Below are 21,186 nucleotides of genomic sequence, written 5' to 3'. Positions count from 1 at the left end.
CCTCCTCTCTCCTTGTTGCCCCCCTCCACCTGGTTCCCACCCTCACCCAAGCCTTCACCACACGACTCTCTGTGTCCATAGGTCATGCATATATGCAAATAAGTTCTTTGATAATCTCTTCCTTCCTCCCTTCCCTCTGAAATTTGTCAGTCAGTTCCATGTTCCTATGCCTCTGGTTCTATTTTATTCATCAGTTTATTTTGTTCATTAGATTCCTTGTTCATTTATTTTGATTTTTAGGTTCAATTGTTGATAGACGTATATTATTGCCATTTTATTGTTCCTATTTTAGACCTTTATTTTTTTCCTTCTTCTTCTTACTGTTTTTCTCTTGCTGTTTTTAAGATTCTTTGTCTTTGGCATTTTAATTATGATGTATCTTGTTGTGGGCCTCTTTGAATTCCTTTTGTTTGGGACTCTCTATGCTTCCTGGACTTGTAAGGCTATTTCTTTCACCGGGTAGGGGAAATTTTCTGTAATTTCTTCAAATAGGTTTTCAATACCTTGCTTGCTTGTCTGCTTTCTTCTCCTTCTGTCAACCCTATAATGAGAATATTGGTATGCTTGAGGTTGTCCCAGAGGCTACATACACTAGCTTCATATTTTTGGACCCCTTTTTTCTCTTTGCTCTTCTGATTGGGTGGTTTCTGCTTCCTCATATTCCAAATCATTGATTCTCAGGATCCTCTACTCTACAGTTGAATCCCTGTAAATTATTCTTTATTTCAGTTAGTGTATGCTTAATTTCTGACAGATCCTTTTTCATGTCTTTGAAATTCTTACTAAGATCCCTGAAAGTCTCACTATGTTCCTTGAAGCTCTCATTAAGATCCTTGAGCATTCTTATAACTGTTGTTTTGAACCCTATATCTAGTAGTGTACTTGCTTCAATTTCATTTAGTTCTTTTTCTGTATAGTTCTTCTGTTCTTTTGTGACATGTTTCTTTGTCTCTGCATTTTGGCTGCTTCCCTGTTTGTTTCTATGTATGAGGTAGAGCTGCTATGTCTCCTGGTATTGGTAGAGTGGCCTTGTGCAGTAGGTGTCCTTTAGGGCCCAATGGCTTAGTTTCCCATCACCTGAGCTGAGCACTCTAAGTGTGCCCCTGTGTGGGCTTTGGAGGTCAGAGGGAATGGGACCATATAAGTTCATGAACCAGGAACTGCATGAGTCTCCAGCAGTCTCTGTGTCACTCAGCCACAATCCCTGCTAGTTTTTATGGCCCAAAGTTATAGGGACTTCTCTTCCCAGCTCTGGAATCCTGGGCTGGGAATATGGGAAACCCTTGTTCCTCATGGGAGGCCTCCGCAGCTGAGATATCCCTCCCAATTGGAAAAAAAAAAAGACACATGGGTGTCGGACCAGCCTGTTCCATGACTCCACCCCTCCCACCAGACTCCATGTGCTTTCTTTTTTACTTCTCTAGTTGTAGGACTTCCATTTCACCAGCTTTCAGGTGGTTCTGAATGATAGTTTATCAGTATTTTAGTTATAATTTTGATGGAGTTGTGGGAGGCAGCGAGTATCAGCATTTACTACACCACCATTTGGCTCTAGGGCTGATATTTCTTAATTGAATTTCTGTTATCTTTAAATCTATTTTGAAGATATAAGTATGGCTACACCTGTTTTCCTGTGGATGTTATTTGCTTGGAGAATCATTTTCCACCCTTTTACTGCGAATCTGCCTTTATGTTTAAGGCTTAGATATGTCTCTTGTAGGCAGTATACGGTAGTTTTTTTTAATCCACTCTGCTACTATTGGTGAATTCAGACCATTTACATTTAGGGTTACAATTACACACCTATTGAAATAACCCATTCTTTCCTGACACAATTCAATCTAGCTTCACAGTAATTCCAATCCTGCAACTGCTTTGCCAGGAATCACCAAGGCTTCTTTTTAGATCTCTTCCATTTGAGGTCATTGTCTTCTCCTCTCTTATAGCCATATTCCCCTCCTAGCTCTCTAGAAACACACAGCTAGTGGCAACCATACAGCGCTTGATTATTTTCACCAAAGCTTTCATGCAGTATAGCTAGCACTGTACTGATGTTACTGTTGTATATTTTGCCAAGGTTTTTAAATGTCATTAAATGGTTACAAAGTTTGTAATTAAATTGTATTGGTCTAAATTAATAAGCATATACTGTCATAAGAGAGTATTAACAACCAAATAGTGTTTGAATAGAAGATTTCTGCAGTGAAGCTGGTTGTGAGCATTCCTAATTTTGTCCTCTGTGTGAGGTAAGAGGGTTGGACAGTGGCATTTTGAGACTTCTGACCTAAGACTTGTGGTTCCTTGGGGCTTGCATGGGTAATGCTATCACAAGAACCATCTGGAACGCTAACTTTCCTGACAACTCTCTTGGCACTATTGAGGCCATGTGCTATTGACCAGACGGCCTGAATTTACCATGTCTAAGGCAAGAGAGCTTGGATTAACTACCCCATTTCAACCTGAGTTTCAAAGCTGGGGCAGGAGTGGGAAACATTTATATACTGAAAGCGCTAAAAAATGGACATGCCCACAAACATACATCTGACTAAAAATGAGGGTAACATCTCCAAAGTCTCCAGGTCCCCAGTGAGCCTTCTTGTAGTTTTAATAATTCAAGGGTCTTTATTGGCACAGCTCCAGTTGTCCCCCAAACCTTCTGTTCTTTTCTGTAGTTAATTTTAATCTGCTACTGGAAAGAAAAAGCTGTGTTGCTTTTTTGTTGTTGTTACTGTTGACCAACACTGAAAATTGCTTCTGCATAGTTTTCGTAACTCCTTCCTCCTAGAAACAAAGCACTGAGGAAGACACAACCAAACACAACAATGACAAAAATGACAAGTGTCCACCTCCTCGTTTCCTAGGAGGCTCACCTGAAGACACATGATCCTGCAAGAACAGGGCTTTGTTTGCAACATGCCCGCAAGGAAGTGCCCTCCTCACTCTCCATTGTGACTTTCAGTCGAAGTACAGAGTAACTCTTTCCTACCACCATCTTTAAAGTAGGGATGGGGATGGTATAATGAGGAAGGGGCATATCATCTTTCTTTCCAAAGCCTGCTGCTGGTGGTGATGCAGCTACTGGAAAGTCTACATGTCTACACAGCATGAAAATACGTGTACTGCAGTCATCTGTTTTAGCACCAATGTCACCAGCACGATCTTGTTGGAGTTACTGCAATCTCTTGTTACTGGGAGCTCTGTATGAGCTACAAGGGCACTGATCCCAATTTGCTCTGTAATGGGAGGAAGACCCACTAAAGGAGTACAACAGCTTTTCTCCTTTCCCACCCCACAAGTCCCAATGTTAAGATTTCACCTTACTTGACCAGGATTACTGGGCCCTAATTCAAGGCCAAGCTAGGAGAAATTAGGTCAGTGGCAAGTATTCTCCATGGCCCTAAGTTGGTTTATTAGGGCAGTGACATTTATTTTAGTAGAAAGGGATCTGTTCAAGCCCTTCCAAATATAATTTTAACTCTCCACCTCTACCCTTACACCTAGTAGTTTGCCCCTTGGCTACCTCAAGCAGTTCCTCTCAAAAAGCTCAAGAGAGTTCCCAAGCTCTGCTTGCAGATGGTAGACAACTTTGCCCTCACTCCTTACACTGGACAGCCTCTGTCCCACACTGGGAAACATTTCATGGAAGATAAAGTTTTCCACAGGCTGATTTCTTGAGTCCTTGGGGCTTCTCAAAATTACAATTTTCCAATTCAACATAAAGCTAAAGAGAGTATTTCAGATAAGAATTATAATAATGAATAAGTAACATGGTTGGGAATAAACGAACTATTTCATATATAATTTTAAATTAAGGTAACGATTTGGTTAGGAAAGGTTCAGAAGTACAGCTGGAAAAAGAAAATAAGAAACAAACGTAAAGAAAGTGTAAAAATATTTGGGCTTTTTAAGCAGTTTTCTGGCAATGTTATTCAAAAAGACCTATCTCAGCACAATAAAAATGCAGAATTGAAATATTATGATAGGTGAAATTAAGTCAACCAGAAAGCCACTGGAGGAAACACTTGACTCTTTGCTAATGTTCACCTATCTGTCAACTGCTCTGTGTTATCACGCCCTGGTTCATACGTGGCACCTCCCGGGCACAAGGGGAAAAGAACCAGCAGGAAACAGCGTAGGCCGTCAGGTGCCTTAACATCACAGGAAAACTGGCATTCCATATCCGAGCTGGGGCTTGGCCCACTTGGACCAAGTTTATCAACCATGACAGAATTAACAGAAATGTCATAATTATCTGAAATAAATACTTTTCACTTCTGAACAATCTACCCAATCTTTTCTTTAGACTAAGAAACCGAATCCTTCCACAAAAATAAAAAATATGTCTATCAGTTGGAACTCAATGGTTTTTCAAGAAGCTTGAACACAGTATTACTTACTGGCCTAATATTTTTGTTTAAGAATTATCATTTGTGTGTCAAGAGACCTTTTCTCAGCTTAGGAACCAGACTTTAGAAGTGGCCTGCAGTTAACACACTGGTATTCAAATATCAACATCCATGAACAGGTAGAAATATATACAAAATTATTACTTTACTCTGATTTAAGGTTGTTGATGCCTTAATCTTTCAGCTTTAAATTCACAGAGAAAAAAAATCTGAGCCACAGAAATAGAAAACAAAGGATGTTTTCCTGTAAGTTCAACCTTAATAATTCCTATATTAAGTTCTTCAATTTTTATGGAATTCAACTTAGCAAAGTTCTTTTAAACTTTTCTCACACTTGAAAAAATTGTTACATACATGGCTTTGGTTGATGATTGGTTAGCACAAAAACAAAACAAAACACAAAAAAACTCCTGCTTCTCCTGAGAAAAAAAATGGTGAAGTTCAGATGGTCCCCAACTGATGATGGTTTGACTTACAATTTTTTGACTTTACACAGGTGCAAAAGAAATACACATTCAGTAGAAACTATACTTCCAATTTTGATCTTTTCCCAGGCTAGCAATACGAGTATGATACTCTCCCCTGAGGCTGGACAGTGGCAGTGCCCACAGTTCCCAGCCAGCCAGACCATCACAAGGGAAAAGACTAACACACTCCACAGTATGTTCATTGTGTGATCTGATTTTGCCCAACTATAGGCTAAGGTAAGTGTTCTGAGCACTTTTAAGGTAGGCTGGCTAATAAGCTATGATGTTCGGTATGTAAGGTGTAGTCAATGTCTTTTTTTAAAACATTCTATTTCTGACATGATATTTTCAGCTTACCAATAGGATTATAAAGATGTAACATTATCGTACATTGAAAAGCATCTATATACATTTAATGATAAGTATAGATAGAATCCTTTAGAGATTTATTAGAGATTATTTAAGACTTACTTGAATCTAAAACAAAAAGTACTGAAAAAAGTAAAGAATTTAAAAATTGTTGTAAATTAATTCAAATAAGTCATGGAGTAATTCTCATTTGTAAACATAATTCTTACTTTTTTAGATTTTAACTAGAATATTGGTAACTGAATATTGGTTCCCTGAAATTCAGACAAAATATTTAACTATATTCTTAGTTTTATGTCAAAGTATAAAAGGACTGCAGGCTGAACCCAGGAGAAGCTCTGGGTCAGGAATGCAATCTCAATTAATTAGGTATCCCAGCTGGGCAGTGGGTTTGCAGCTGTTAACTTGATCAATGACTTACCTAAATGTCATCTCTACTGATGCGCTTATAAATTACCAGCAAGTGAGACTAATGTACAGGTGCTAATTTATTTAAACTGTTCTCTACATTTCTACATTACTTTATAAACTGCATCTGGCACCTAATGTTAGCTGTCAGTTGTACTTAGACATGCCTGTCCTAACGACTCTGTTCATTAGAAGTGAGCACAAATTATGAAATATTGTGAAAAATGATACATCAAATGGAATGGGCACAGCAAATCAATTAGGGAAACTTCATACAGCATATTCACACTTAGGAGAATAAAACATTCTGGTTTCAGAATGAGGTCTATAGTACCAATTAAAAAGTAATTGGTAGACTTCAACAGTGTTATATATCAATTTGCTGGCTTTTTTCCTGAAATTCTGTAGTAATGTAGAAGTTAACTTTTAATTCCCAAATAAAGACATTAGTATATGTAAATGCAATTCTGCATTCATATTATATAACTGAAATGTCTCCAAAATATTTATAACTGATACTGCCTAATTCAAGAAAGAAAATGCAAATATCAGTGGCCCTCAATTTCTCTGTTTACAGCATGATTTTGAAAAAAATGATTTTTGATGGGACATGTGAAAGGATTAAAGGACTAAACAATACTAAACATGTTAGCAATCACTGTAACCTGGAATCTACTCTAGTATAACAATGAGTTATAATGTCTATAAAATTCTATGGACAATGACTATTCACTGGCCAGTCTTTAGCCTCGGTCACTCTTTAAGGACAAGTGTTTTCTGCCCTGCCTCTGTGACAGACTATGAGGTTTATTTCTTTACTAGAGGCCTGATGCACCGAATTTTGTGCAAGGGGCTCAACCCTTGCAGCCCTGGCTTTGTCAAGTTTGTGTAGATCAGTGGTTCTCAACCTTCTGGCCCTTTAAATACAGTTCCTCATGTTGTGACCCAACCATAAAATTATTTTCATTGCTACTTCATAACTGTAATGTTGCTACTGTTATGAATCGTCATGTAAATATCTGATATGCAGGATGGTCTTAGGCGATCCCTGTGAAAGGGTCGTTCGACTGCCAAAGGGGCCGCGACCCACAGGTTGAGAACCGTTGGTCTAGATGGTCGTCCAGAATGTCGTCCGGACGTTCTGCTGTTCAGTCTAATTAGCATATTAGCTCTTTATTATCTAGGATGGTTCTTGTTTTGACCAAAGTGTAACGGGTTTACATTGAATTACAAAACCCACTCAGCTCAATGTTCAGTTGACAGGTTCCCCCTCATAGTAATATAAACTGTTACGGCCAAAAATACTTCTTTTATATACACTAATCAGCCTTTGGCAGTTACCAGTGAACGGTTTATAGAACAGGAGTTGAGAACGACTGTATTACGATCTATTTTCAAAATATTTAGCTTGTATTTTAAGCACTTCCGGCAAGTCACCATATACACTACTCACTGTTAGAGGGATCTGTGTTTTCTCTTATCAGATTTTCTGAAGGTTATCAGTAACACCATAGTGGTTTACCGTGAAAGAGCAATAAAAATGGTTTCTTTCTTTTCAATATACTTCAAAAAATCAGCCGAAAATTAAACTTTTTGAAATGGAGAAAATCTATACCTGTCCATGACCAATTTCTTTTTAGCTAATTTGGTATTTTACCAACTAAAAATATTTTTTTCATTTAATTTAATATCAAGATTGAGCATTAAATATAGCAAATTCTGCAAAAAAATTGTAGCAGATACACAAGCTATAGGTTTAATAATTTAAAATCTTCTAAATAATGTAACTTAACTCTTTTTAAAGCCTTATTAAAAGTTAAGGCTATACTAGCATGTAAGATTAGCTAAATACAATTTTCAGATGTAAGTTATATACGCTACACTCAGTGAGGCCAGAGGCCAGAATTTACTCAAGCTCAATCTTCGGGAACAAAGTTGTAAACTTAGAAATCAACAACAAAAAAGCCTATGAAGAGCAGAAATAGCTGACATAAATTCATGATTTTACTTAGCAGGAAGGTCACATAGGTCCTCAGGCTAAGGCCAATGGCCCTTAGTTTTAACTCACATACCTAACACGTCTAGTTATGCTAGAAGGCTGGAAGTCATGAGGGAGGCTAGAGGCAGACACATATACATGGACATTTTGATAGGAAAGGAGATGGCAGGATCCAGAATAAAGCACAGCCAGGCCATTCAGTACAGGAACAAACATTCACTATGAGCCACAGTCGGGTATCATTGTTTAACATCCATACTATAAAGGAAAATCCTAAGGCACTGTAAGATTAAGTTATACTCACTAAACTCTACATATAAAGTTGGGGAAACTACAACTTATCTTAGAAAATGTTACCCAAAACAATAATCTTTGAAAGTAAAGAAAAATAGCCTTGGGTTCAGAAAGACCTTGTATAGCCTTGGTTTCTTCAACAATGAATACTTACTACCCCATACGGATTTTATAAACATTAAATGTGATCATGTGTATCAGGTTCCCAGACAGCAAACTGAACATGTATAAGCAATGTTTAGTAAGTGGTGACATTTTTCAATACAAATCATTAAAAATAGGATTCCCTTTTCAGAAAAATTCCATTATGTAGACTATCTAATTTCATGATCATATTAAATAAAAGAAAAATTACTGAACCTGGTTTTAATTTATGTGTTAAAGGCCAAACACATTATACAAAGCATTGTAAATTCAATATAACAGCAATTGCAATGCTCTTCCAAAAACTATTTGGAGGCTTAACATATTTTCCTGATTTTGGATATCAAACCATTTATTTTTGTGTTTAGAAATAATTAAACATTATGTCAGTATGGAAATTAAATAAGACTCATCAGTTATAATGTCTTTCAAGTTATACACACAGCCGAAACCTCTTACAAAAATAGTTTTGAAAACAGGAACCATAATGGATGTATAATTTTAATGCCTTGATAACAGTTGGTTGTCACTGTCCTCTTTGCTTTCATATCTACTCAGATGCCAACCGGGGTCCACTAAATTTAATAAAATGCCAAGAGTTAATTGATATAATACGTGAGACTTAGTGAAGCAGATCAATCACTTGAGGAAGGTCTAGCACAGCAGAATTAGGTCACTGGTGTCAGGAAAATGGCAACACTCCCTCACACGGGCTTTTAGTGAGGTGAGACAAAATACCAACCCATTATACAACACAACCTCCAGTTTATGTCACTCAGCGAAAAATCAATGTACTCAACAGTATTTCAGGTTATTCTCCCCAACGTTCAGTGTCAGATGGCATGGAAGATTTGTGTTGCAAAGGAAATTAGAAAACTAGGAAGCAATTCAGGCTATGGTAGATTTTTTTTATTTATTAATAAACTGCATTAATCTCACATTCCTATATTCTTAGTTAGGCAAGCAGCTGGTATTACTTTAGAGACCAGAAAAACAAGTGACAGAATGCTGTGACTTGCTAATATTACAGTGCTAGTTAGTGACACCACAAAAAAATCTCCTCATCCCAGGTTTTGCATCTTCCTATATCACTTCAACAACAATGAACTTATTTTTTAAAAAATCCACTTAAGTTGCATATGTTCTGCATCTATATTCCTCACAATACAAGAAATTAAGCTTCATTTAAGAAGTTCCTCTATACTGTAAACAAGTAGAGATTTTTTTCATATTAATTCATGATTTCATTACTTTTTTGCTGAATCTAAGGAAGATTTTTAAAAGTTACATTCTATTAGCACAATGAGACAAAATTACATCAACTTACTTTCACCATATATACATACACACACGCAGTTTTAAAAGTATAGAATAGGTAACATCTACTACATTTACATAGTGATGTTTAACATGTCTTCTCTGGAAAACAATTCTATAGTTTAAAAACCAGAACTAAACATATTGTCTCTGACTGAATGATATAATCCTTTAAGATTTCTCTAAATAATATAAAAAGTATACTCTAGATGGAAATACCAATGTATGTCTGTTGTAAACACCTTAACAAAAAAAAATTTAAAGATATTGTCATATATGAAAATAGATACTTAAGAAAACATTTTTTGTTGTTGTTAATCCTCACCCGAGGATATTTTCCCACTGCTTTTAAGAGCCAGTGGTGAGGAGGAAGGAAGAGGAAGGGGAGGGAGAGACACACACACCCAGGTTTGTGCCCTTGACCAGAAATTGAACCCATAACCCTTTGGTGCATGGGCCGACACTCTGACCACTGGCCAGGGCAGAGATTTTAAATCTTAAAAATATTTACTTAAATTCATTTCATAGATGGTTTTGGCTATCATTACTTTAGCAATTGTTAATAAGCAGTATAAAAAATCTTTTCAATATATAAAAGAATAAATGGTATAATCTAAATACAATGGCACCTAATTTACCTACATGAACATTATACAGTGAGCCTAGACTAAACGTACTGAAAAAATCCTACATGAACATTATACAGTCAGCCTAAACTAACTGAACTGAATTAAATTATAGATCATGTCTACTTTGCAGAAATTAAATTCTCATGAAAATAATTTTAACACCCCTAAGTAATATTCTGATTAAATATCCAAGCAATGAACTAACCATTCCAAACAACCTAATTCATTTTTATACTTAGGCTGTGAAAATGTTTATCCCTTCAGATAGAATTACAAACCTGTTGACTGATTATGTTTCTCTCAGTGAGCTAAATATGCCATTCGTACATCCCAAAAGGTTGTAAAGGCGGGTAAAGTCAGTTAGATAGTAGGATCTTGCAGAGAACTCAGGAACACAGAGGTCACAGGAGAGAGGGGAGGACCATTTTAAAAAGCAAACAATAAGCCCTGGCCAGTGTGGCTCAACTGGTTGGAGTGTCCTCCCCTGCACTGAAGGGTCGAGGGTTCAGGTCGAGGGTTCAATTCCCGGTCAGAGCACATACCCAGGTTTCGGGTTTGATCCCAGTTAGGGTATATACGAAAGGCAACCAATCAATGTTTTTCCCTCTCTCCCCCTCTCTTCACCTCTCTCTAAATTTAATAAAAACATATCCTCGGGTTTAAAAAAAAAAAAGCAAACTAATTTTAAAAGTAACTTTAAAACCAGTTTTATCCTCCCTACAAAACTGCCAGGCCCAGATAGCTTCACTAATTAATTCAACCAGATATTTAAAGAATTACTACCAATTCTTCACAAACTCTTCTAAATGGAAGAGATCATTTTCCAACTCATTCTATGAGGCCAATATTACCCTGATTTCAAAATCAGACAAAGACATTAAAACTACAGACCAGTATCAATTAGAAGTAAAACTTAGCAAAATGCTAGCAAGCCTAATCCAGAAACACATAAAAAATTATTATCCACATTGACAGACTGGGGTTTATTCCAGGAACACAAAGTTAAACACCCAAATCAATCAACGTAAAAAAAAAAATCCCACCAAAAAACCAAATAACCTGTATTCTTTAAAGCAGCGATTTTCAACCATTTTTATATCATAGCACACATACTAGTAAACTAATTACTAACATTGTGTGGCACACCAAAAACCATATTATATTTTTTGCCAATCTGACAAAAAAAAAGGTATAATTTTGATTCTTTCACATCGGACAGCTATTGTTGTGTTGGCTGTTGTCATTTGTTTAACAATCTAAAGGAAAAAGTCAGTGCCCCTGACTAAATAGTCAGATATCATAGGCTTTAAAAATTCTTGTGGAAAATCACAGTTTTAAAGTATTAATTAAATTTGATACAGAATAAAAAAAAGGGTAAAGGCGGTCAAATATATGGTGACAGACATCATATAGTGAGCACACAATGGAGTATGCAGATGCCATATTATAAATTGTGCACCTGAAGTTTATATAGCCCCAAATACATTTTAAAAAATCTAATCTAAAAATCTTCTCGTTAAAAAATCCTTACATGTTTATGAATAAAATGTCTAATAAATGTATATGAGCAAAAAGGTTGATTCAGAATAAAATATGATTCTTATGAACCTTAATTGACATCCTATACTTTGTATTAGGTCCTGTTTGAAGTTTTACTATTAATAAGTAAAGCTTCTTTGAGCAATGTTAAAAAACAAACAAAAATCTAGATTTGCTTCTATCATTCCTAGAACAAATCTATAGGTACCAACATAAGACTGTGCTTTATGACTGACTCTATGATTTGTTATGTCATAAGCTGTTGGGGGGGCTTGCTTGTCTCTTCAATACTAACAATATAAAAGTAATTGATACTATTTCAATTTAATAAAGATAAAGAAAAAATCAATTAACATGATATACCATACCAATAAAAGAAATGATCATCTCAATAAAAGCAGAAAAAGCATTTGGCAATATCCCACATCCTTTTATGATAAATATGTTCAACAAACTAGATATGAAAGGAATTTCCTGTATCTGATAAAGAGCATCTACAAAAAAACCCCTGGCTAACATAATATTTAATGGTGAAAACTGGAAGCTTTCCCCTAAGATCAGAACAAGATGAGGATGTCCACTCTCACCATGTCTACTCAACACTGTTGGAGATGCTGGCCAGGGCAATTAGGCATCCAGACTGAGAAGAAAAAAAACCAGTATCTATTTCTATTTTCAGGTGACATTTTGAACACATAAAATCCTAAGGAATCCACTAAAAACTATAAGAATTAGTAAATGAATTCAGCAACGTTGAAAGATTCAAGATCGATATTCAAAAATTAATTGTATTTCAATCACTTGCAATAAAGAATCCAAAAAGAGCCCTAACTGTTTTGGCTCAGTGGATAGAGTGTTGGCCTGCAGACTGAAGGGCCCCAGGATCAATTCCGGTCCGGGGTATGTACCATGGTTGCAGGCACATCCCCAGTAGGGGGTGTGCAGGAAGCAGCTGATTGCTGTTTCTCTCTCATCGACATTTCTAACTCTCTATCCCTCTCCTTCCTCTCTGTAAAAAATCAATAAAATAAATTTAAAAGAAAGAAAAGAAAACAATTCCACTTAAAATTTTAAAAAAGAAATTAATGATTTTAACTTAAGCATTAAAAAAACAATGCCAAACTTAAACTCTGGAAACTTAAAATATCACTGAAAGAAATTAAACATCTAAATAAACTGAAAGACATCCATGTTTACTGATCAGAAGATAATATTAGGATGGCAATACTCCCAAAATTGACCTGCAGTGATGGTGAACCTATGACACGCGTGTCAGAGGTGACACACGAACTCATTTTTTTGGTTGATTTTTCTTTGTTAAATGGCATTTAAATAAATAAAATAAACATCAAAAATATGTCTTTGTTTTACTATGGTTGCAAATATCAAAAAATTTCTATATGTGACATGGCACCAGAGTTAAGTTAGGGTTTTTCAAAATGCTGACACACCGAGCTCAAAAGGTTCGCCATCACTGACCTAGAGATTGAACACAATCTCTTTAAAAATACTAGCTGGCTCTTTACAGAAACTGACAAGCTCATCCTAAAATTCTTAAGGAAATTCAAGGGGCACAGAATAGCCAAAATGTTCTTGAAACAGATGAGCAAAGTAGGAGTACTTCCCAATTTCAAAATTTATTACAAAGCTACAGTAATCAAGAGAGTGAATACTGGTGTAACTATAAACATACATATCAATAAAATATAATTGCGAGTTCACAAATAAACCATTATATTTACAGCTAAGTGATTTTCATTAAGGGTGATGAAACAATTCAATGGCAAAACAACAGTCTTTTCAACAAATGCCACTGGACAACTGGATAGCCTCATGTAAAAGAATAACACTGGACCCCTATCTCATACTACATATAAAAATTACCCCAAAATGAACCAAAGACTTAGGTAAGAAACTAAAACTATAAACCTCTCAGAAAAAAACATACGTATAAATCTTCATGACTTGGAATTAGCAATGGTTTCTTAGGTACGTACCCAAGAGAACTGAAAACATGTGACCGCCACAAAAACTTTTACACATGTTTATAGCAGCATAATTTAAAATAGCCAAAATTTAAAACAATCCAAGTGCACATCAACTGATGACTGGATTAAAAAGAAATGTAGTATATCCATACAATGGAAAAGTATTTGGCAATGAATAGGAATGCATAACTGACACATGATAAAACATAAATATTGAAAACAATATGCTAAATGAAAGAAGCCAATCACCAAAGACCAAGAATTATATGATTTTGCTTATATGAAATGTCCAGAGTAGGCAAACCTATAAAGATATAAAGTAGAAATTAGCTGCCCAGAGCTGAGAGGAATGGAGGAAGTTGAAAAGTGGTTGCTACAGGTTACAAAGTTTTGTTATGGGGTGATGAAAACGGTCTATACTTAGACTGTGGTAATGGCTGTAGACCTCTGTAGACAGACTAAAAACCAGTGAAGTACACCTTGAGATGGTATGTGAAGTGTGTCTTGATAAAGCAGCCACCAAACAAAAACACACACACACACACAAAACCAAGTAAACAGCAGAAGTTATCTCAAGAGAGAAGATTTAGAGGCGCAGAGATACGGAAGTGTATTTCTCTTTGAAAAACGTAATTCTGTAGCATTACTACCATGCTAAGATGCTCATTATTCCCTTATCTTTTAGAAGGACACATGTTATTAAAGGCAGAAGAAGACCTTTAGTTTTTGGTCCTTTAATTCTTCTTTAAAAAATAGAAAATTTTTGAGTATGCAAACACTAGTTACTTTTTGCCCCTTTTTAAAAATAAATCTTTATTGTTGAAAGTTGCCCCTTTCTTCTTGAAAATCATATTTTGAGTATGTAGCTAAAAATTACGTAATACATCTGGATACTGTCAGATATCCATTATCTATGAAATGAGGCAGATATGAAGGAAGAATAGAAGGTTCACGGTTTGAAGTTTGAAGTGTTTCCCCTTTATCCATACTTAGATATTTAAATACGATGCTTATTTTTTGCACCTCAGTTTCCTCTTCTAAAAATGGAGCACAACCTTTGATTAAAATCACTCTTATAAAAATACAGGTTTCTCAATATCCCTAAATACTGTCTAGATTACCATAAAATTCAAAAAACAGGACAGCAGCTAAGAGGTCCATAACTCTAAGTCACCTGGATCTACAAGGGCAATAAGAAATCCCTCTAGCTTAGTCAAACATGTTGGTCTGGTGCCTCAGAAAGATACTGAAGTACCATTTACAAATAATTAAGAAAGGCATACAAAAAGATGGGAAATAAACTAAAATGCCTAAAAACACAAAATGATTAAAATAATTATATATTTGAAATAAAATAAAATGTTAAATTTATACAAAGATGTTATTCTGTTAAATACAGATCACCAGTGGATATCATATGTTACTTTTTATAAAATTAGAACAATCTTCAAAATTGTTAAATTGTTAAGTTCTTTTGCTAGCTATTTTGGCATGTCTAGCAAAAAAGTAATATTACTACTACTTTTCTCAGGATTATAATTCAAGAATGGCATGTGACTAGCATTCTAACCTATTTTCAAATCACTTAGGACATGCTGTTACTTTAAAAATTCAAATATATAGTTAAGTTGATGAAAAAACATTGGGCTTAGATTTATTTATGGGATTTCCTATAAACCTGACTCTATTTCCATTACCATTTATCATTTTGTAAGAAAGCTAAATTTCAGACTACCTACAGGATAAATGTTTCCAAACTCTGTATAAGCAATCATAGTGGGTCCTCTGACCTTAAATCAAGGAAAACATCCATTTCTAGTTAAAATCTAAAACTCACCACACTTTATTATGCTTCAAATACAGAGTAGAATCTCTCTTTGAAACCACAGTTTCCACTTGCAAAGTACTTTTCCTTATTCTGACAGTTTGATTAAAATTTACACAGACCTAAAGGGCTCCGGCTGAAGAACAGTGCCTTCAAAGCATCTAAAAGTTCACAGCAATTACTTTTCCACAGAGCAACTGTACTTACATCAATATCCTCTTGCGTAAAAGTTTCTGGATCTTCTCCCATCATGTTGGCTAAATGTCTCTTCCCTATGTTGAACTCCTCAATCTGCTTTTTAATAAAATCCACTGTGTAGGTTTCACGTCTTAAGACTTTAACATTTTTCTTTGTTGTTACAACTGTGACATGTTTTAGCCTCAATATCTAGCAGAAAATATATGTGGAAAGAAAAGAAAAAAAAATTTATATTAAACAATGATCTGTAGGCCATTGTCTCTAAATAAAATGGGATATTAAATAGTTGTCTTCTTTTTTTTTATTGCTTAAAGTATTACAAAGGGTATTACATATGTGTCCATTTTTTCCCCCCGCCCTAGACAGTCCCCTAGCCTCCCCTATCCCCCAGTGTCTTATGTCCATTGGTTATGCTTATATGCATGCATACAAGTCCTTTGGTTGATCTCTTACCCCCCTACCTCCTGCCCCCCAACCCTCCCCGGCCTTATTATAGTACTCAGTTGGCAGGAATCTGCAAACAAGGTAAAAGGCCTGTGAAGGAAGCTGTTAGAATTGTCCCTTGCTCAAAAGCTTGTTTTTTAAAGCCTATGCTTACAAAGTAGTTTAAATTATTAGCATTTTAACACAATAAAAACAAAAATACTACCCACATTCATATTTGATACTGATCCATTAACTTCAGCTACTTGTTCATGGGTTTGATTCCTGGTCAAAGGCACATACCTCAGTGCGGGTACCTCGGTTATGGTTACCTTGGTTATGGTTCTCCTGGCTGGGTGTGGATGGGAGGCAACCAGTCAATGTGTCTCTCACATCAATGTCTCTGACTCAATATCCCTCTCCTCTCTCTCTCTCTCTCTCCCTCATCCATTCCCTAACCCTTTGAGAATCAGAGATTCAAATAACTCTATAGTAATTTGTCACCACAGTTACAATAGAAAAGGAAAAAATATTCAGGACAAATATTAAAATATCCAATTAATAGAAAAATTATGTTCCAAACTCTCACAAATTTAAAATGATAAAATAGTTTCTTATTATTCTTTGATGAGTAAGAAAGAGCAATTTAAAACTCCATGGAACTTTATAGTTCACTTTTCCTTGGGAAAGCACAGAGCGGTTTCTCTTGGTGTTTATATGAATAGACAACTGTTTTCTTACAATGCTCTATGAAGACACAATGTTACTACCAATGAGTAAAACCATGACCCAAACTGGCTTATGTATATATATAGTTAGACTGCCCTTTTATAGAGAGCCCGTTTTCACACCGCTGCTACCTCTCCCCACAGCCAAGTGCCACCAGCCCCAATTCCCTATGTCAATAATTTTATCATCTTCTCCCAGGCTTTTCTTTAGATCCCACTGTCTTCTCTGAACAGTGGAGAAAGTTACTTCCCATACTCAAAGTGAAAATGCTTTTCTGCCCCAAGAGACATGGTAAAAGGTATGAATTTGGGGGATAAAAATAACAGTCAGAGTAGAGCTAATTCTTCCAAATGTTCATTGCCAAAATGATTACACTGCTGGTGTTGTAAATAATATGACAAATGTTTTTGTCTATAGCTAAAACAATCCATTCATAATACAAACAAATCCACTATGGCTCCCACCAATCACCAACCACAACCCTCAGGAGGAGAAAAGGAGTCTTCCAGTGAACATGGCTCCATTCACTGACATAATGAATGCTAGAGGAAGAACATTAGGGAGGAAAGGGATGTGTTCCATTTGGGCATGATGGGTTCCAGATGCCTACAGGCATCTCAGGAGAGGGGTCTAGGAGGCAGGTGTGTGTGTGTGTGTGTGTGTGTGTGTGTGTGTGTGTGTGTGGCACAGGGAAGATCTGAGCTAGAGATATGGTATGTTAATCACATAGGACATGAAGCAGGGGAAATGGCAGGCATTAGTGTTCCAATGAGAAACATCTCTTCTATGCAAAGAAGCAAAATAGTTTGTGAGGGTGAGTAGGTGGAGAAGTAAGGTTACTTATAACTTCTGGCCACTATTTTCTTTTGTGAGATAGGTCATGAGGTGGTCTATAGGGTAAGAAGTGATAGGTTTGACGGACTGCACACTTCATATCCAAAGAGTGGTTGTAAAGGATAGACAGAGCAAAGGGGGGGAAAGTAGGAAAAAAAACAACAGAACTTATATGACTATTTATACTGAATATTAGCCAAGGGAATAATATCAAAAAAACAGAAATCTATATGGTTTACACTATGTGCAAATTTTTTTCACCAGTTATATTTTTGCTTCCTACATATTTCCTTTGTTTCAGTGGTATACTCAATGCACTACTTAGTTCAGGAGAGTTTTATCTGAAGGCAGACTGTACCCTTCAGCATTATAAAGTGTGCCATTCTCACATAACGCTTCTATCCTGAAATCAGTTCTACTGAGTCACAGTACTGCAACTCTATTTTAAACTCCCATTAGCACTACCCTTGAATATCATTGCCCATACTTTTTATTTAAATTTAGTCATCTTAGGTTTTGTTCTTTTGGCCCAATATGAGTTTTTTAAAAATATGAGATTATCCCATTTAAGTGGGCTTTAATAGATATTGTCTTATTATCTTATTTTATCTTTACATTTTTTATGCTTCCTTCCTGTTTTCGTTCTTTTGCTATATGGTCTGCGCTTTTTAAAATTCATCTTTTGATCTGGCAATTTAGACAGTACATAGCCTGTTTTTATTTTACTAGTTTTCATCCACGTCTCTGAAAAAATGTTTAAACATATTTCTCCTACCAACTTCAGCAATAAAATACCCAATGAACTCTTCACCAACTTAATCTCCCTTTTCAATCACAGTAATTATCTATTATTCTGTCTTATTGGCCCTTTTTTCTGCATTCTGTATGATTTATAAACATTTACTCCTTGGTTTCTTGGTGTGTATTTTCCCCCTTTCTCTGCAGTGCCAATTCTGCAGTCATTCTGAGTTTATTAGCTTCTTACTATATATCATTAGTCCACCTTCAAAATTCTTTCCATAAGTTTATTTTAATCATATCTGTTTCACAGAACTCTCCCTCACCCAACATTTTAAAAAATGTTCCTGGTACTGTTAAGTAATTAAAATAACTTCCATTTTGTTGAGTAAATGTTCCTTTGTCTTTTCTTTATCTTTTCCCTCTTTTGTTCCTACATTTTAGCATCATCTCAAATAAAAGAGTTAATTGTTGGCCAGAAAACTCAATTCTTCACTTGATTTAAAATTACTTTTTGTGCTGGCTGGTTTGGCTCCATGGATAGAGCATCAGTCTGTGGACTGCAGGGTCCCAAGTTCGATTCCTGGGTTTTGGGCTCGATCCCCAGTAGAGGGCATGCAGGAAGCAGCTGATCAATGATTCTCTCTCACCATTGATCTTTCTTTCTCTCTCTCTCTCTCTCTCTCTCTGCCTCTCCCTTCCTATCTGGAATCAATAAAAATATAAAATTACTTTTTGTCTTTCTCTATTCTCTGGAGTTTGTGACATGAGGTAGTAGCTTATGTACTTTTAACATAAATGAGATTTTAAAAAGGTCTGTAAAGTGTTTATTGTTGTTCATAAAGGGTTTTTTCTTTAACATACTCCTAATTTGCTATTTTTCAAACAATCTCTTTAGGACCTTTTAAAAAACATTTGTACATATTGCTGAAGATTATGACTAAGTTACAAAGCCATCATAGCATCAGCACCAGACTACTAAATATATTTATTAAATGTTGTGAATTATTTCAGCAACGAATTCACACAAAAAATACTTACATTCAAAGGCATCCATTATTCATCAGTACAAACCATCAAGTAAGATGAGGCTTCAAGCAAACCGACTAGACCTTTAGCTGAGGACAGTAAGAATTCCTGGAAAGATTCTGGTTTGCCACTAAGTACAACTCCCAACGAAATTTTCTGCAGGTTCTATTTCCATCTGAGAAGCTATGACAGAGAATTTCCCTCAGACTTTGTTTTCATGGAACTGTATTGATACAACTTGACAGATATGTTTCTTTTTAAAGATAATCAGTATGTCAGGCAACTGTAATTTTAATCCAGCAGGTTGCCAAAAAAGCAGACACATACTGACAAAGCAGTGATGTCCCAAATTTGGCCAAATGCCAGTGCTGCACACTACCTTAATGGTATTACAGAAGAATTAAGTATTTTTTCAATTGGATAAAAATGGAACAAAAAGAATCTGTTGCTAATTTGAATAGAAAAGGCAAAAAATTACTTTGAAGAATAAAAGAAAAGGTAAAGACATATACAGATTAAAGAAAATATGTACAAATGTAGGATATTACAACCTCCAAGAGCCCATAAGATGAGAGATGAGAAAAACAGATACTTAAGACAAAGAGCAATGATTCTATGATAAAAAAACAAAATATACAAGGTCTAAGCAACCATATGCCATTGATCATTCTGGCAGACAGTTCAATTCAACAAGAGCATACTGGCTCAGTAAAAATGGAAAGTTCAAGCACTAAGAAAGTGCTTAGTAGAAAATAAAAGTAAGAGGGAATATTACCAAAATTTTGTAGTAATATTTTTCAAAACAGAAATTGGTCTACTGCTTTTCCTTTTTATAAATAATAAATATTATAGCAAGCTAAATTAGCATTCCTAAATTATATTGATACATGATTTAAGAATCCATGGGTAACCTTTATAGGACACCAAAACTGTAAACTGCTCATAATATACTAGAGGCCCAGTGCACAAAATTTGTGCACTGGGGAAAGGGGTCCCTCAGCCCAGCTTGCACCCTCTTGCAGTCCGGGAGTCCTCGGGGGATGTCCACCTGCAGGCTGACATCCCTCTCGCAGTCTGGGACCCCTCGCTCCTAACCGCTCGCCTGCTTGCTTCTAACCACCTGCCTGCTCACTCTTTACCGCCCACCTGCTTGCTCCTTACTGCTTGGCTCGCCACTCTTCGGTGCTGCTGCAGAGGCAGGAGAGGCTCCCGCCACCACTGCTGCTCTCACCAGCCATGAGCCCGGCTTCTGGCTGAGTGACGCTCCCGCTGTGGGAGAGCACTGACCATCAGGGGGCAGCTCCTGCACTGAGTGTCTGCCCCCTGTTGGTCAGTGCGCATCATAGCAACCAGTCATTCCACCGTAACGGTCGCTTAGGCTTTTATTATATAAATAAAAATGTAATATATGAGAGATTTTTAAAAATTTTCAAGTTCCTTAGTATAGCAAACATTCCAATCCTGTCTCTCACCATTATATCAATTATGATTGATATAACAAATCATTTGTTGTTACCAGAATCCACTGACTCTGTACAACTCTGTCCCTTGTGTACCTATTACATTCCTAGAACAGATGCCTTTTTTCACGAAACTCCAATTGCTCCTAAAGACTCTACTCTCACACCCTCTGAGAAGCTGCCCATCATTCTATCCATCACAACTCCTTTGAATTAGGCATTGCACTTCTGTGCTCCCCTGTATTTACCTCTGTAAATCTTTTTTTTATATATACATTTTTTATTGATTAAGATATTACATATGTGTCCTTGTCCCCACGTTACCCTCTACCCCACCTCCCTCCCCCTCATGCCCCCCCCCCCCCCCACCCCCCCTCCCCGGTCCTCTTG

At 36.2% G+C, this 21,186-nt stretch overlaps 1 protein-coding gene across 1 annotated transcript in view; it reads right to left on the bottom strand.

The window, feature by feature from the left end:
• Nucleotides 1-21,186, bottom strand: part of MRPS9 (mitochondrial ribosomal protein S9) — an 80,969-nt gene that overhangs the window by 53,425 nt on the left and 6,358 nt on the right. Inside the window, exon 2 of the mRNA XM_015561180.1 lies at nucleotides 15,593-15,772. Within this exon, the coding sequence (XP_015416666.1) occupies nucleotides 15,593-15,772 (180 nt within the window). The remainder of the gene's footprint in view (nucleotides 1-15,592; nucleotides 15,773-21,186) is intronic.

This window comes from Myotis davidii, unplaced genomic scaffold (genome assembly GCF_000327345.1).
Source record: "Myotis davidii unplaced genomic scaffold, ASM32734v1 scaffold614, whole genome shotgun sequence".
NCBI lineage: Eukaryota > Metazoa > Chordata > Mammalia > Chiroptera > Vespertilionidae > Myotis > Myotis davidii.
The sequence above is the reverse complement of the archived record's forward strand: the minus strand, read 5'-3'. Positions and strand labels throughout refer to the sequence as shown.